The 15,785-nt window shown below is 37.8% G+C and overlaps 1 protein-coding gene across 7 annotated transcripts in view; it reads left to right on the plus strand.

Annotated features, from left to right (window-relative positions):
* Nucleotides 1-407: 407 nt before the first annotated feature.
* The window catches only part of ASPH (aspartate beta-hydroxylase), a 112,933-nt gene continuing 97,555 nt past the window's right edge, over nucleotides 408-15,785 (plus strand). For 4 of the 7 annotated variants that reach the window (XM_088053047.1, XM_014255120.2, XM_014255134.2 and 1 more), the window contains exon 1: nucleotides 408-541. In XM_088053047.1, coding sequence (XP_087909173.1) covers nucleotides 481-541 — 61 coding nt within the window. In that variant the 5' untranslated portion in view covers nucleotides 408-480. Of the gene's footprint in view, nucleotides 542-6,646; nucleotides 6,712-13,886; nucleotides 14,127-15,785 lie in introns of those variants that run through there. The other 3 variants (XM_014255128.2, XM_088053051.1, XM_014255131.2) reach the window with 2 other exon arrangements.

A 15,785-nucleotide genomic window follows, 5' to 3' on the forward strand; every position in this document is an offset into this window, starting at 1 on the left:
CAGCCTGGGCGTTTAACTGGATGCGGAGCGCGGTTTAAGGCACAGGGCGGGATGATTTAGGCGGAGTGACCCTGTAAATGCCGCCTTCTCGGCCCCGCAGCCTCCCCTCCCTCAGCGGCGGGGGCGGCCCCACTGCCTGGAGGGGCGCGCGCGCGCCTGAACCCTCGCGAGAGGCCGCCGCTCGCGCCCGCCTTTGCCACGTCCAAATGGGCCGGCGGCGGGGGGGCGGTGCGGCGGGCGCGCGCAACCGGCGGGCCGCCGCCCCGCCCCCTCGCAGCGTCGCCGCCAATCGGAGGGGAGCGGCGCCGCGCCTCGCTGGCGCGATTGGCTGGCGGCGGGCTCGGGGGCGGGGTCGCGGCGCTCTCGGGGTCGCGCTGCCGTGGCCTCAGCGCGCTCCCGCCGCACGCAGGGCTCGGGTGGCGGCGGCGGCTCCCGACGCGCTCCCGCTCCGCCCCCCTGCGCTGCCCGACGGGAGGTGCGATGGCTTCCCGCAAGAGCCCCAGAGCCACCGGCGGCAGCCCCAGCCCCGGCTCCAAGAGAGGTGAGCGGCGCCGCTGCTGCGAGAGCGAGGCGGTAGCTCTGCGGGAAGGGGCGGGGGCTCCAGCGGCGGCCGGAGCCGGGGGAAGGGAAGGGGCCGATGCCGCCTTTCCCCGTGATGCGGGGCAGTCGCCAGGCAAAGCGCTGGGATGCTGCGCCTTCTCCCCGCTTCTGCTGCCCTTCCCTCCTGCCGGTCCCCCTGGTTCCTCCCGCGCTGCGGGAGCTGAGGAGAGGGACGCAGGGATAGATGGCCGTGATGTGTCCCTCGCGTTTCCGCCGGTCCCTATCCAGGGAGTTCACGTGGAGGAGAAAGTTGTCGGGCCTGGGCGGCGGGGACGCCCCTCGAAAGCTCCATAGAAGAAGATGAGCGCCGGGCAGGCCTCAGCATCTGAGGGTACTCTCGAGATCTCTTCCTCCGGGAGATGAGGTAGAACCAGGATGGCCCAATCTCAAGTATTTCATCTTCTCGTATCCAAACTTGGATGTGGAATATCTCCTCAAACTGACCTGGTTAGGTCGAAATTACTCGATCTGTTGTAGATGGATGATCAGCTGATGGTTTCTGTAACTATCGGGGCAAGGATGAAGAGTCTCAGAAAAATGCAAGGAGGAGGTTTTTTTGAGGCAGTGATTCTCCTGTCCCGCCAATAAAGAACCCCTGGAGAAATCTGGCTGTTCACTGACTGCTGTGGACAGTTTATGTAGGGAAAGTTGTTTTATGTGCATTGGCATTTCTCAGCATAGCAGTATGCGCCTGAAAGAGGGCAAAAAAAGTGTCTGTACTTCTGGGGTCACTATGCAGCCATGCGCACTGTGCTGGAGAAAAGAGGTTTTTTTACCACACACTGTGTGTCGTAGCTTCTTTGGATTGGAGCTGGCTGTGTACAGAGCTCCAGTGATAAAATGTGGTGATGACACAGAAATAATATCTGTTGTCCCTCTTTGAATATAGCAATAATAGCGAGAACAGTGTTCATTAACAGCTGAACCATATAGGATTAGTTTACCTATCACATGACGAATTAAGAGGGAAAGATTTCAAATATACTTAAGCTTGAAAGAGTTTAGAGATAATATTGTAATGTTTGTAGAACATTACAATATTGTAAACACTTGTAGAAGTGTTTTTTTTTTAAATTTCATTTTTAAATCCTTTTTTCAATTGCTGACCTGGGCTGTGCAATCTGTGTTAATTACATAGTCCAGCTTTTGCTTGGGCTGGACATGCTGTGATGTTCACCCAGTATTAAGCGTGCTGAATACAGATTTTTCAATCTGAATGCCTTAAAAACATGCATCCCTGTTGTAATTTTGAATACTGAATATGGGTTTTAATATTTTAAATATCACTTTACATAGTTGTCAATATCTGAAAAATAAATTTATTGGTAAACTGAATCTCTGACTGAATAAAAAAAAATTCCTTTTTTTTTTAATTTGTAGTCTGAGTAAAATTTTCTCTCTTTATATTAAAATATGTCTTTGAGGGCATGAAGCAGTATGGGTAATGTGTTAGGCACTCTACTGATATGTAACCTCTTAAATTTGTTAGTATGCAACGCTCCTAGTTAGAATCCCTTAAACAACTGTAGCAATTGCAGTGTGAATCTGATGCTGTTTTCATAGTTGCAGCTGCAGAAAGAGGTAAGGAATGGTAACTCCTGTGCAAATAAAGGAACAGCTGAAGGAGCAGAGTGCTCACAGCAGCCAGTAAGCTTTCCACAGTCAAGGGATGTGAAAATGTGATGAGGAAGTGATTTTGAGATGGCAAGTAATTGTGGCTGTGTCGTATGAAAACCTCAAGTCTGAGGCAGTTTTTGCATGATAGAAGTATTCACTTTCACAGCAGTACTTGAGAGTGGATGTGGCTTCTTGCCAAGGCCTTGCTCACAGCACAAACTGCTGAGGCTAACAGCTTATTTCAAAATCTGTGCACTCAAGACAATACCAGCATTAGTAATCTGCTTTTAGGTTTCTCTGTCAGAAAATATTTACAGGAAACTACAAATAGATTAAATTCAAAATAGTTCTAACTGTAGTTTATATAGGTGTTTTCAGGTGCACTATATTGTCAGAAGTGGAACTAGAAGTCTTTTAGAAATAGAACTCTGGCTTTTACTTTTAGAAGTCATTTACTAGAAGCTGTGAAATCAGTCCTAATTTTAAAAAAGCTTTTATTTTAGCTTTGTAGTGCTACTTATTCTTTAAATTACATTTACAGAATTGTATGATTGTGCCAATGACATTATTTAGAGTACAGAAGTGAAAACCAGGGAAAAATTTGACACCTTGGGGATACTTAGAGAGGGAAACATGTTTGTTATTATCTTTACTGGAAAGTTTGGCTGCTTGTTACTAGCCTGCAGAATCCATTGTAAAGATGTAGTCTCTCAAAAGGAAGACTATCAGTGTTAAAGACTAGATCAAGTAATAGATACTTTCTGCATTGATACTTGAGGCATCATTAAATGAAGAACAGTTTTGTTACAGAAACAAATGCATAACACCTGGTCATGAATCAAGTCACTCAAAGTTGATGAGATGTGAAATGTGGAAATGTCTTGGGCATTGGAGAAGCCTTCCAGCTGAGGGTCAGCAGCCCAGCTAACTTCAAATGCAGATGACTGAAAAAATATGGGTTACTTTGTAAGCTATGCTTACCTATAGAAGTCCAGATAATAAGACAACTATCATTATGCTGCTGTGTGGGTCTATTGTGTCTTACAGTATGTAAATGAGGACTTACTTAAACATGTTTTTAATGAAGATGAGTTGTGCAATTATTATTTTCTTTGCATCTCTAATGTTAAGTAGGAGAGTTCTCCATTAAGCTAGGCACTAAACAAACCACACATTTCCAATGCAAGGCATCTGTATCTACAGCAACTGTATTTTATATTAAAAAAACCCATTGTCCTGTCTCAGTTCTGAGGCTGTGTTGCCTTCAATCTCTATGATGACAAAGAACCCTAACATTGCTTTGTTAAATTTTCTTTAATCTCTACACTAATGACTTGGAATCTTCTGACATCCCCTGCTTTTCTCTGCAAGATCCCAGGAGATGGTAGTTTCCTCATTTTGCTGTTTTAACCATTTGACTTCCTTACATGTGTATATGTATTGCCATGTTTTTAACTCCTTTCAGTCATTCTTTGAACCCTCTAGTGCCCCTTACTGTAATTCTTTGATTAATTTTTGGTGTTTCAACTTTCTTCCAATTTGTTTAGGGCTTTTTTTGGTATGTATTCAAGGTCACTCAATGTATTTATCCAAATGCAATTTTGTGTTATCATTACAACATTTTAGTTCACTGCATCCCGTCTAGAAAGAAGTTGTGCCTGTTAATTTACAAGAATTTCTACTTTTTTATCTCATCTCCCTTTTAAAGACTACTTTAGAGTGTACTTTTATCTGGGTGAGGATCTCCATTAGCTTTCTAGTTTACCCAAACAGCTGCAAAAACTCATCAACTAAACAGATCATCTTTGTCTACTGAAGTTCTTTTGTTGGGAACACTGAACTTCACATGAGTGAAGCTCCAGCGCTTGAAGTGGGATTGCCCATCCATTCTGTGCTGTCTCTCAGCTGCTGAGTTATGGTCTAAGATCTCATTTTCTTACACCATGGATTCTGTTTAAATATGTTGCTTTTATCTATCTAAAAATTTGGTCTTTCTGATTTCTGGTCTCAACTGCTGTCCAGTGTGCTTGTTTATTATGCTCATTACACTTGTGTAGTGTGTCATCTGATTTCTTGTATTACAATCTATCCATTATTTCCTTTTTCATGTTAATTGAAACACTTAGGAAGAGGGGTGTTCAGGTGTTGGAGGTCATAAGTGAGATGTAAATTTGGGATGCTCTGTGGGGCTTAAAAAATGTTTTGACTTGCCAAACTGTTTGCTGACCGAATGTGACCAAAGTCCAAGCATTTGCTGAACCAAAGAGAATTCTCATGATTCAATTAGTGTGGCACTCCGATTTAGCTTTTTAAACTCAATGTCAAAATGTTTTCTTGTAACATTATTGGTCTTCAGAAATATACAGCAAATTGTTACTACTATGTTACAGCTTCTATAGGTCTATTGTGAACAAAGGAGAGATACTTTGTGTCTCACTAGTGGAAACTCTGTATACTGTTTAAGAAATTCTGTAGTGATTTCTGTTGAAATTTATCCTATTGCCTAGTTTAGGTGCTTACAACTATTTGAAGACCTTAGTTTTTTACCATTAATACCAGATGCTAATACAAATAGCAAAATCATGGAAATGTAGACAGCTCTTTATAATTAATCTGTCTGCCTTGGGTCTTATTCAGGGTGGCCTTTCTGGAAGGCATATTTAATATATTGTAAAATAATCTGCCAAATTAAAAAAACAACAGTAGCAACAGTAATGGTCCAGACATCTGTAATTTGCATGATACATTGCAGCAGTGCCACTGGTGAAATTACTGTTTGCTGATTCTTCTCCATTCTTCTCTTTTTTCTTTTAATTCCTTTTATTTCTTAAATGTCCTGTACAGAACTGGAGACTGTAACTCTTCAAACAAGTCAGTTTCCTTATCTCTGATTCAGTGACGGCGATATAAAAAACAATCTTAAAGTGGTTAATACAGGTATTACTCAGCTTGCTTGAGCAGATTTGCATTGAAATACTGAATCCTCAATAGGCTCTTGATTCATTTGTCTAATACTAGAGTCAAGTGAGCTCTAGAAAGACAACCCTTAAGGTTTATCTGAATGAAACTCTCTACACCATTAACTGTTGACAGGTGCAGTAGCTGATTGCCAAAGTTACTCTGGAAGTAGAAACAATCAATTTGAACACCATATATGCTTTTATGCTTTTTTGTTTTTCCCATGTTGCTGGGTATTTGTATTTCCTTCCTTTGCTCTATTTCTCAAGGATGTATTATTTTGCGTTTTAAGATTGATACTTAAGTGTAGCAGGATGGACATAAATACAAAGAGCCTGATACATTCCTCTCAGTTCTTTTTCTCCTGAAGAATTCTGAAGCAGTGGGAGAGTCCTCTCCAAACTTCCAGAGATGCTACCACTTGATGAAGACATCAGAGTTCTCATGCCCCTTTTGATCCAGAGTGGGCTGAAATCTTGGGCCTGCTCTGTGTTTTCTAATTGATCTTACCTGTATGCAGGAAGTCATTGTGGGCTAAAAGAAATTATTCACAGTACTTCAAATATGGAGGAAAGTTGCAGTTCATGGCTGCAAGGATGTATGCTTCAATATACTTTTTGGGCATTTAAGTGTTTAAATTATAACCTTTTCAATAGTCTTTTGAGGATAGGGCTTGTTTAAAATGCTAGGAGGAAAACCTAAAGAATCTCTGGTGTCAGGGAGACAGGAAGCTGGAGTATGTTTTCTCATATTTTGGCAACTATTCTGAGAACGCACATGAGGAATCCTCATCAGAGGTCATAACTACTCAGTGTTCAGACACCAAGGATGTGCATCATATTGGGGGATTAAGCTAAATTTTTTAACTGTTTAACCTGCAGGTCTGCAGTCAGCTTAATCTAGTTTAAGGTTGCTCTGCAGTCTTCCTCTTTTCAATACCCCTTCCCTGGAACTGAATTATTGTGTGTGCTGGTGCGAGGTGAACCACACAGGGAACTGATAAGCAGAAAGCTGATTTGTTTTATTTCCCCCCCTAGACTGGGTCATGGCTTTATAGAAGGTCATTTTGGGAGGAGGGAAGAGGTGACAATGAGTGGGTGGGCATTATGGGAGGGTGAGGTTAAATCAAGAGTTTTATGTTCAATCATGTAATTATGGAGCCATGGTGTGAGCTCCGAAAGGTGACTGGTTTGGTTGGCTATGCTAATGTAATAGCTGGATATATAAGGGCTTCAGTAGAGATAACAAAATTTACTAGCAGTAGAAGGCCTATGTTTCAAGATTATTTCTCATTACAGAGTGGTGACATTTCATTAAGAGGTGACATTTCAATAATGCTGTCTCTTAAAACTGAAAATCCCCTTGGCCGATCACCTGTATGAAAAGAAAGGGTTCGTTTTCATCTGGAATTACTTTGAAACATAGAATAAGAATTCCTGTGCTAATTCATATATTGAATTCTTCATTGTAGAGAACTTGAGCAATGAAGTTCTGATTTGCCCCAAGCGGTTCTTTCCTGATGAAGATCACAACCTGGTAATCTGTGTGATAGCCTGCAGCAATCTTTTTCCTAACTGCATCTGTGGGATAGCTCTTTGCATGGAAAAGTTTTGAGCTATGCTTTGAAGTGGAATTCATAATATTATGTGTCTTGAAACATGTTGGAAATTAAGTATGCAGATAACTATATACTGAGTTTGAACATACTGCTGTGTGGTTTGAATATACTGTGCCATGTGCCATTGTTAGAATTTTAAAGCAGTTGTAGTTTTCTTCATATGGAGTTGCACTCTTACTATGCATGTACTTAACCTGATGTAACAAATGCTACCAAGTTTTTTGTTTGAAGACTTTCTTTACAAAACATCTACTAGCTAGGAGGAGTTATAACTATTCAGTAGTGGTTTTCTGGTTTTGCAATTTTATTTCCTGAGGTTCTTTTTGTTAATTGACAGTTAATTACTAACATATCTCACTTTCTCATTCCTCATGCTGGTGTTTTTTAAATTTAAAAATTCTTAAAGGAAGTTCACATAGCAATTTGTAAATGTAGTCCTATTTCTTTCTATAGCAGCTGGAGGACACATAGTGACTAGAAGACAGAGATATATCTTTTGAAGCCAAAAGATTCTGTAAACTGCAATTCCTTTGCAACTGAGATCTTCTGAAAGCATATTTTAGTAACGTGTGAGGCACCTAAAACCTCTTTTGTACTCCATAAGAGTTGCAGGTGCATAACACCCCCGTGGACAAACACCTAATTAAGTTGGCTTACTATTGAACTTGAAACTCTGACAAGTTTTTGGCACTTAAGCTCTTTAAATTGTTCTTTCTTTCCATGAGCAGAAACCTGTGAAAAGCAGAGTTGTAGGTGCTTGCATGGCGACTGGAGTTTTTCTATTTGAACTCCCTCAAAGCATGAGAAAAATTTAAAGAACTAAACCAACATAGTCTGTTTTCTTTATTTTGTGGCTTAATTAGGACTTGTTGCTAAAACAAATTGATGTGACCCACATTACAGGATAGGAAAATGGAACAAGAAAAAATACCCTTAAATTAATGCCAGCACGGTATGTACGGAGATGAGGATTTTCAACCTTATGTAATAGAATCTTTTTTAGAGGTCACCACCAGAAAAATTTGCATGTTCTAGGCCCAAGTATTTCTTGTATTTCCTCTCCACGTTTTACCTTCCCTGAACTCTGCTCTGTCCTAAATACTACCAACAATTTAATTAACCTAGTAATTATGTAGGACTGTTGGCTACATTAAATCATTCAAATGCAAGATAGGTAGATTGCATAATTTTTAGATTGTATTTCCAAATGTTTTGTGGGAGAGAGCTGGTTAATCAAAATAGCAGCTATTAAAAATCTGTAAGTAATTTGTACAGCTAAAATTAGTATTTTGTCTACTCGTTGGTGTTACAGAGATAATGTTCCTACAGCAGGAGACCGACTAAAGTTTCTTTTTTAAGCGTTTGGTCTTAATCTTGAACCTCTTGGCTTGATGTTTGCTTCAAGTAAGTTTACAAGGGGCACATTCTACATTGTTTTGGAATTTAATTCGGTTTTTTGCTTGCATACACATAAAAACAAAACTAGAGAAAATTGACAGAAGTGTTTGGGAAAAATATGTACTTTTCTGTACAAATCTATTTAGATTAGAAAATGTACAACAAAATATTTTTATTCTGTCTTTACAGGATTCTTGTTTTGTTTTCATTTTTTCCTCCAGTGCTAATTGTCTAAGCCAGTTTTTGTGTTGTCTTTAAGATTGTGGAGAAAAAGTTTAAAAAAAAAAGTAATCCAAAGTATTCAGATAGTGATAGATGCATTAAATATTGATTTAAATATATTCCTGTTGATAGTATTTATTATAAAACCAAAGTAGTAAGCAATGTAGTTTTTAGTAATTTAAACTGTGTGCACATCTGTGTGTATTTCTTCCTTGTAATAAATCCTATTTGAGGAACTGCTCAAAAAATAGTCATCCAAATAATCAAACACTAAGATAAAAAGCCACAACATGGCTTGAACAAAATTTGAGTAGCTTTTGGAAGTGATTATCTTTCTATCACATTTAGAAAAGAAGCAAGTGCATCTTCAGGACTTTCTCTTATGGATATACATCTATTGTCTTCTTTTCTTCTTCTCTGACTTGAGTAGTTGTTCTTAGATAAACAAGACTTGGGAAGAAAGTTGTTAACAGCCACAACTCTTATGGGGCAAACAGCTGGTCTCTCCAAACCTCACTGAGAGGTGAGCCAGCACTGCAAGTAGAGTCCACTGCTGTGCTGTATTTGGATCAAGTGCTTTTGACAAGACTCTTGAAACTCTGCAGCCTCCTAGGACAGAATTTCTCACTAGGTTTCTCCTTTTCTTTAATTTGTGACTGTTTTTCTCGTAGAGTCAAATCCTTAGTTTCTTTTTTAAAACCCAAACAACCAACAACCCTGAAGCAAGTCATTATAGTGGTGGGTTTTCTCAGTAGATTTATTGGGAATGAATTTTATTATTTTTGTTGTGTATGTCTTAGAAGAATCATGTAAATGGAAAGCAATAGAATCTGTTTATAGTCAGAAAAAATGTAACTACTGAAGAATAATAAATAAATGTAAAAAACCCCTCTCTGAGGATGATGCTTAACTTCAGTCAGCCAGATGATAATCTTATTCTTGTTTTGGGATTTTTTTTTTTCCTGAAGAATAAATAATTTTGACTTAGTAACACATCACCTTAGCTTGAAACTAAAAAACTCTTCTAAATGTTATGATACTCTGTGTGAGTCAAAAAGCTATTTTTAGGCTTAAAAGTACTTTGAAATATAGCAGCTTATGTTCAGAAATGGAGTTATTAACCATCTCTTTATAAACTGAATATAAAAAAGCTAAAAACCTATATGTGTCTCTTTACTTGAAGCATATTTCAGATAATAGGATCTCAGATGTGGTTCTTGAGGGACTAAAATGGCTTTGTTCTTATACCTTTGGGTATACTTAAAATGTTTTTAGACTTACGAAGAAGTTCAAACAGTGTTCCCTAGAGGAGAGAACCGAGTCTGATCTTTCACATCCTGACTAAGTGAGGAATTCGAGGAGATGTTTCAGTGGAATCATTTAATCTCTTGAAGGGAGGAGCTTCCTTTCACTAGGGAAGTTCAGCAGGATGCTTATGATCCTAGACGTTTTTTACATATTTTGTGGTGCATCCTTTTTTTTTTGCTATTTAATTGTTTTTTCCCCTCCAGTTGGCTCTTCTCATCGTCTCCACAATCAGCCTGCTTTGTTGTCTAATCCTGAATTTATGACTTTTCTCATGCTTTCATTATTTATGCTTTTCAATTGTTTTTATACTAGGATATTTTACTATGAGAAATCTTGTAGGGATCTAAAATTAAGGACATAAAGGTTTATATTTGGATTGATTATATGTGAAATAAAGTTCCTCAAATACTAAGGTAAAAACCTGTTAAGTGTCAGCAGCAGAGCCAAAATTGCATTTCAGTTAGTTAATTTTTATTTCAAATTTACGTTCTGGTCTTTGTATTTCCTTTGAAGTTAGTGCTTTTTCTGTTCCATCAGTTTCCCCGTTCTTAATTAGTAAATTTCAGATATGGATTATTCAAGTATTTTGACAGTATGCAGGTATCTTTATAACTATATAGTCTAGATTATATAAAGTTCCAATCAGAGATCTAATTTTTAATGAGAAAATAATAATTAAAATGCTATTTCCCCCCCTACTAATTTCCCTTAAGGTTGTAATGCTGAAGAAAATTTCTTAGAAACTAAAAGGAAGAATCAATTTTGTATTGCAAGGATTTTTTTTATTGAATTTATTGAAAGTAAACCTTTACATTAATCTTTAGATCTCACTTCTAAAGACGCGGCTGCCATGACTGTAGAACAAGCAAAAAATTCTGAGTATGGATTTTAGTGTAACTTTGAGGTTGGAATGTTTCATAAACAATATCATAAGTATTTTAGTAAAAATCTCTGTTCCATCTGTAAATAAACACAGAGAAAATAGTAACTCTGTCTCCCTTTAAAAAATAAAATAGCACAGATTTATCCCTTGAAAGTGTATTAATCTACCCTTGATGTAGAATAACACTGAGCAAAAATAGAAGATGAAAATAGTTTTGATTTCAGGATAGCACTTGGACTCATTACAGTGTAGGGACTTCTTAGAATGCAGCAGTTCAATATGTGCTTATTGAATCAATTATAAATTACATATTACAAAAAGTGTGTGTGTACTTATATGACCTGTCTCTCTGTAGTGAGACAATGAAAAAAAGCTTGTATTTTAATTCAAAGGGGAAAGTACATAGGGGAAAATCAACAGAGAAGGCTCTGAATTTCCTCAGACACTTCAGTCAAAATACTTGTTACTGACCCAACCCAAAAAAACCCCTCTGTGTAAAATCAGTTTCAAATAATTACCTGCAGATCTATTACTGGATTGCAACAGTTGCTTTATCATTAACCATATTGGACAAGATAATTTGGCAAAAATTTCAAGCACTAGTAGGCCATGCTCATAAAACAGAGGTTGTTTCCTGTCTTTGCTCTGATACTAGTTCTGCTTTATTGGTGACAAGATGGTTTTTTTGTATCTTATTTTAGCTTTTTAATTCTCTCCCGTATCTTCTTTTTGTTACACTGAATTTTGTTCTTAAAATAATTTGTTCTAAAGTTTCCCTTTAATCTATTGATTAAATAAGTAGTTTTTACTTCTGAAATGTGATTTTTTTTTAGTTGTTTCTTTGAGGTTAGTGTGTTATTGCTTTTTCTTTTAGTCTGTATTTCTAATTTCTAGTAACTGCTTGCTTTTGTGCACCCTTATCTTCAAGCGATAAATCACAATTTCTTCCATATAACTTGCTAATCACCTTTGTGGGAAATAATTATACACATTATGAAAGCTTAGCTTGATGATTGGAAGCCTAACGTTTTGTACTCTAAATTGATTTTTTTTCCCCTCTACATTTCTTTGCTTGCACTTTGGTAGTGACGTAGAGGTGTTAAGTAATGCTGCTAGTCTTAATTGTCAATTAGGCTTCTGTAAAATTAATTAAAATACAAAAGCTTCATAGTTGTAGCACAACTAACTTGAAAATAGTTTTTAAATTTTGGAATGGTTATATAAATCAGGTGAAGAATAATAACTTTGAGTGTTAGTAAAGCTATTTGAATTGCTTTGAAAAGAAGCAGCACAGTATTTGAACACAGTAGAGATGAGACATTGTAAGAAGTCCACCCTGTTGACTTTGCTATCCCAATGTCAAATTGCATTGTAAGTAGTATTCAACGTAACCTTTGTCTTTCATAAAACTAACCAAAATGATATCATGTGATATTTTGAGCTAACCTTGATCCATCTTTCTCTTGGTCCTTTTTCTTTTTGATAAGTTTGAAGAGTTTACCCATTTTGGCTGTAGCCTCCCCTTTCATGAAGGAAAATGTTTGTCATTCTTGCAATCAATTAATTTCTGAAGGGCACAAGATTAAAACTCTGGGTACTCAGCTAGAAGTTGACATATATGTGTTAGTTCAGATTTGGAGTGTACATTTGAAATTAATTTCTTGATTCTCTTAACTCACTTTCCTTATAAGCCTTGTGCTTGTTATCCCTGAATGGAATACGCTCACTTAGGTCTGAATGAAAGGTGCAAAAAGGTGTGCTGAAATCATTATGGACATTCAGCCAGGTAAGGTCTAGTTCAGAACAATCCCCACAATATATATATTAATGGACGGGGAGGTTCTCAGCATCAGTTAAATGTATGCATTGTTAATGCTTTATGCATTAAAATGCTTTATGTATGCACATGTGGTAAGATCTTGGTGGTAAGATTTGGTGTCTGCAAATGCAGGTGCAGCTGAAGTGAATTTGCCATAAATTGCATGATCTGATGCCTGTCAAAACACTGTGTGGTTTATATACAGTAGAATACATAACATTGCATGCAAAATTGCTTTCAATATTATTTGAATAATATTATTTTGATTTCTCCATGTTTCGTTACTTTTACTCTGTAAATTCCTCCCATTTTGCACTTAATTGCTCATGCATCAGTTAAGTTACTGAAATGTACTGGTCAGGTGGTCTTTCTTAAAGCACCTGATCCATTTAATGTGTTCAAATGGCTTTAAAGATATTTAAGAGATACACTATTTATGGAATCAACTTCCTGTAGTTCCTTTTCATCCGTATGAAAAGTCCTAAGCTCTAGTGCTGTTTCTCAATTTTTTTCCCTTGAACTCTTGGGAATTGCATTTGGTAATCAGTTGCTGGATGTTAAAACCACAGGAGATACGTGTTTGTTTTTCAAATTAGCTGTAGCATTCTTCAGTTCACTCCATTTACCTGGTAGCTGTGTTACTTAAAGAAGCATGGGAATAGCAGGGCAGAGTGGTAGATCCTAAAGCTTTTTTTACAGTTGTAGTGAATGAGAAATTAGTTTGTGTCTGACTTCCACCTGAAGGAAGCTGGCTTTTGTTTGATAAGCAATGGGAGAAGAATAGCTTGCTAAAATTGAAGATGTAAAAAAAGTTGAAAAATGTATTAGTGGGTTTTTGCTCTTTTTCTGGTCTCTGTGAAGAGGGTGTACTGGTAATTTATATTAACTTTAAATTGTACAGGCAGTATGCATTTTGTCAGAATTTAAGGGAGGGGTGAGTGAGATGAGTTAGTGTTAACCCTTTCTGGAAAGGGTCTGCCAGTAGTAAATACAATGTGTACAGTTCTGATATGAAAATTCTTTTGCTAGAATGCATGAGGTTGGTTTCAAATAATTATTAGAAGACTCAAATCTACGTTATAGCAAGTAGGTATCTCTTTTCTTAAAGTAGTTAGCAAGTTTCAAATGAGCAGTCTCTGCAGGAAACTCAGAGCCTGGTAAGGGAGTGCCAACATGGAGAAAGTTTCTTGGATGAGGGCCAATGTAACAAATGCAAGCAGGCAAGCTTTGTGTCCAGACTTGTGTTTCAGCTTATGCGAATGGATTTAATGTCCTTAGAGATCAGGCACTGTGGCATAAATTGCAGCAAACGTACTACAGTACAATGTGCTTGGTTTCATTCGCTGTTGTTTTTGATGTTGGAGGATTAAGGGGAGGGGAAAGGATCAACTACCCAGGATGCTCTGTTTGGAGGAGTAAGTGAATTTCATTGTCGTCAGAACTAGATTGCCATATGAGTTCTGAAAAGCGTTTGGCTCCTGAGGATAACTGCTCTAAAAATAGATTTGGAGGAGAGGTTTCTCTTGGGTCCAGTTTCAGGTTCCAGCTGAGCTGGCTTTAGGAAGCTTGTTTGCTCCTGTTGCAAATAGGAGGATAACCGTGAGGATATTTCTTATTCTGCCTTCAGCATTAATTTTTGGAAATACTGACACACTCGCTCTGTTGGTGGAAATCGAGTACTAATGTTATGGCTGACGACACAGGTATAATCCTAACCTCTTTTTTTTTTGTGAGCAAATGGAAAATGTATACTCGCAAATACCAGTTATGTCTGATTTTGTAATCAGCAAAATAACTGGCTTGCTGTTGTATGTTTTCTTGCCAGCTTGCTGTCTAGTCTGTGTTACAGACTGCCTCTGTTCTCTTTGATTACATGTTCTCTGGACTAGAGGTATTCCATGTGTTTATGGCTGGTGGTTAATTGTAAATAATTTTTTGCCTAAAAGAGCATACATTAGCATAAGAGATACTGTTTTGTCTTCAAATAACTGACTTCAAAGTTATTTTTAGGGTATGTAAAATTGCTAGGTGTCTTGATGGTAAGCTAAAGTAAAAAGGTTTTCATACATTTTTTGCTAGATGTGACTTAATGGGGGGTGGGTGAGGTGTAGGATTTTATAGATTTGCTGTTGAGCAGTAGACCGTGCTTTAAGACTTTCTGATGTCTGCATAAAGACATCTGGTGGTGTAAGCACAGGCTTACCAGATATGGCAAGTGACCTACTTCTGACATGGCTGCCAGCATGTGCAGGGAAAGGGCTTGAGTTGAGAATTAACTGTTTGGAATGAGCTCTGAGCCAGCTTCAGTCCTTGTAGTGTTTTGTTCTGACCCTGCATGTAGCATTATTTGTGCAGATTGTAGGTAAATTTTTTGTTACATAACCTCCATTTATATAAAAGTGTTGCGTGATCAAGCTGCCGTGGTTGAGTTGTTATTCAAGACTTCTGTAAATAATTTTGCTATAAGGTAGAAACCCACAGCATAAAAATATGTTTTTGCCACTATTGTGAACTACGTTCTTATAGCAGAACCTATTTTTGAGGAATTTGCATGAACAGTTGTTTATACTGGAAAAAAATATAAATAGTTGTGCTTGATTACTTAAATAAGTTGTATTTTCTTTCATTTTTCTGATCTTCTGATAAGTAAAGCTTCTTTCTTCAGAGGCAAATAATAGTAAATGGTAGAAAACAGTAAGGCAAATGACTGAAATGCAGTAAGATCCTCTTTCCTGTTTGCTCTAGAACTAAGTTGCAATCTGGAATAATTGAAACTGCTTTTAACATAAGGGTTTAATTTTAAATATATACAAAGCTTTCATTGACTGCCTTGCTGCACAGGTGTAGTGAAGCCCTGCTGTTACATACTGTAGTTGTTTATTTCTCAGTATTACCATTAACAGTTCAAGAGTACTGTAAGTAATTTTCATACAGTGGAGTATATTTCTGAATACAGATGCTGTTTGTCTGTCCCTCAATTTTTAGGCTACCTGTATATTTCCCACAAGAAAGATGTTACAATGAGCTGTCTATATGGACCCTGCACATATGTAATTAGAGGACTGTGCAGTAGCAAATGATATGTGCCTGATATGAGGCTAAGTTGCCTCAGTTTCTCTCTGAATATTACTGGCATTTTGTGTTTAATGTAGAAAAGAAACTAAATACTTGGTGTTTGATCTTTGAAGGGAGTAGTGTTAATAAAAGATTTTTTTTTTCAGTAAAATGCTGAGCTGAGTAGGAGTTGATGTGAGTCAGTGGATTTTATATTGCTCTGAACTTGGTATAAAGCACAATGAGTGTAATAAAATAGTATTTTATTACAGCTGTAAACCTGCAGGCAAGCAGGGCCAGAGAGTATA

This window comes from Pseudopodoces humilis, chromosome 1 (assembly GCF_049639895.1).
Source record: "Pseudopodoces humilis isolate 2021_Gansu_Grassland_sample_001 chromosome 1, ASM4963989v1, whole genome shotgun sequence".
Lineage (NCBI taxonomy): Eukaryota > Metazoa > Chordata > Aves > Passeriformes > Paridae > Pseudopodoces > Pseudopodoces humilis.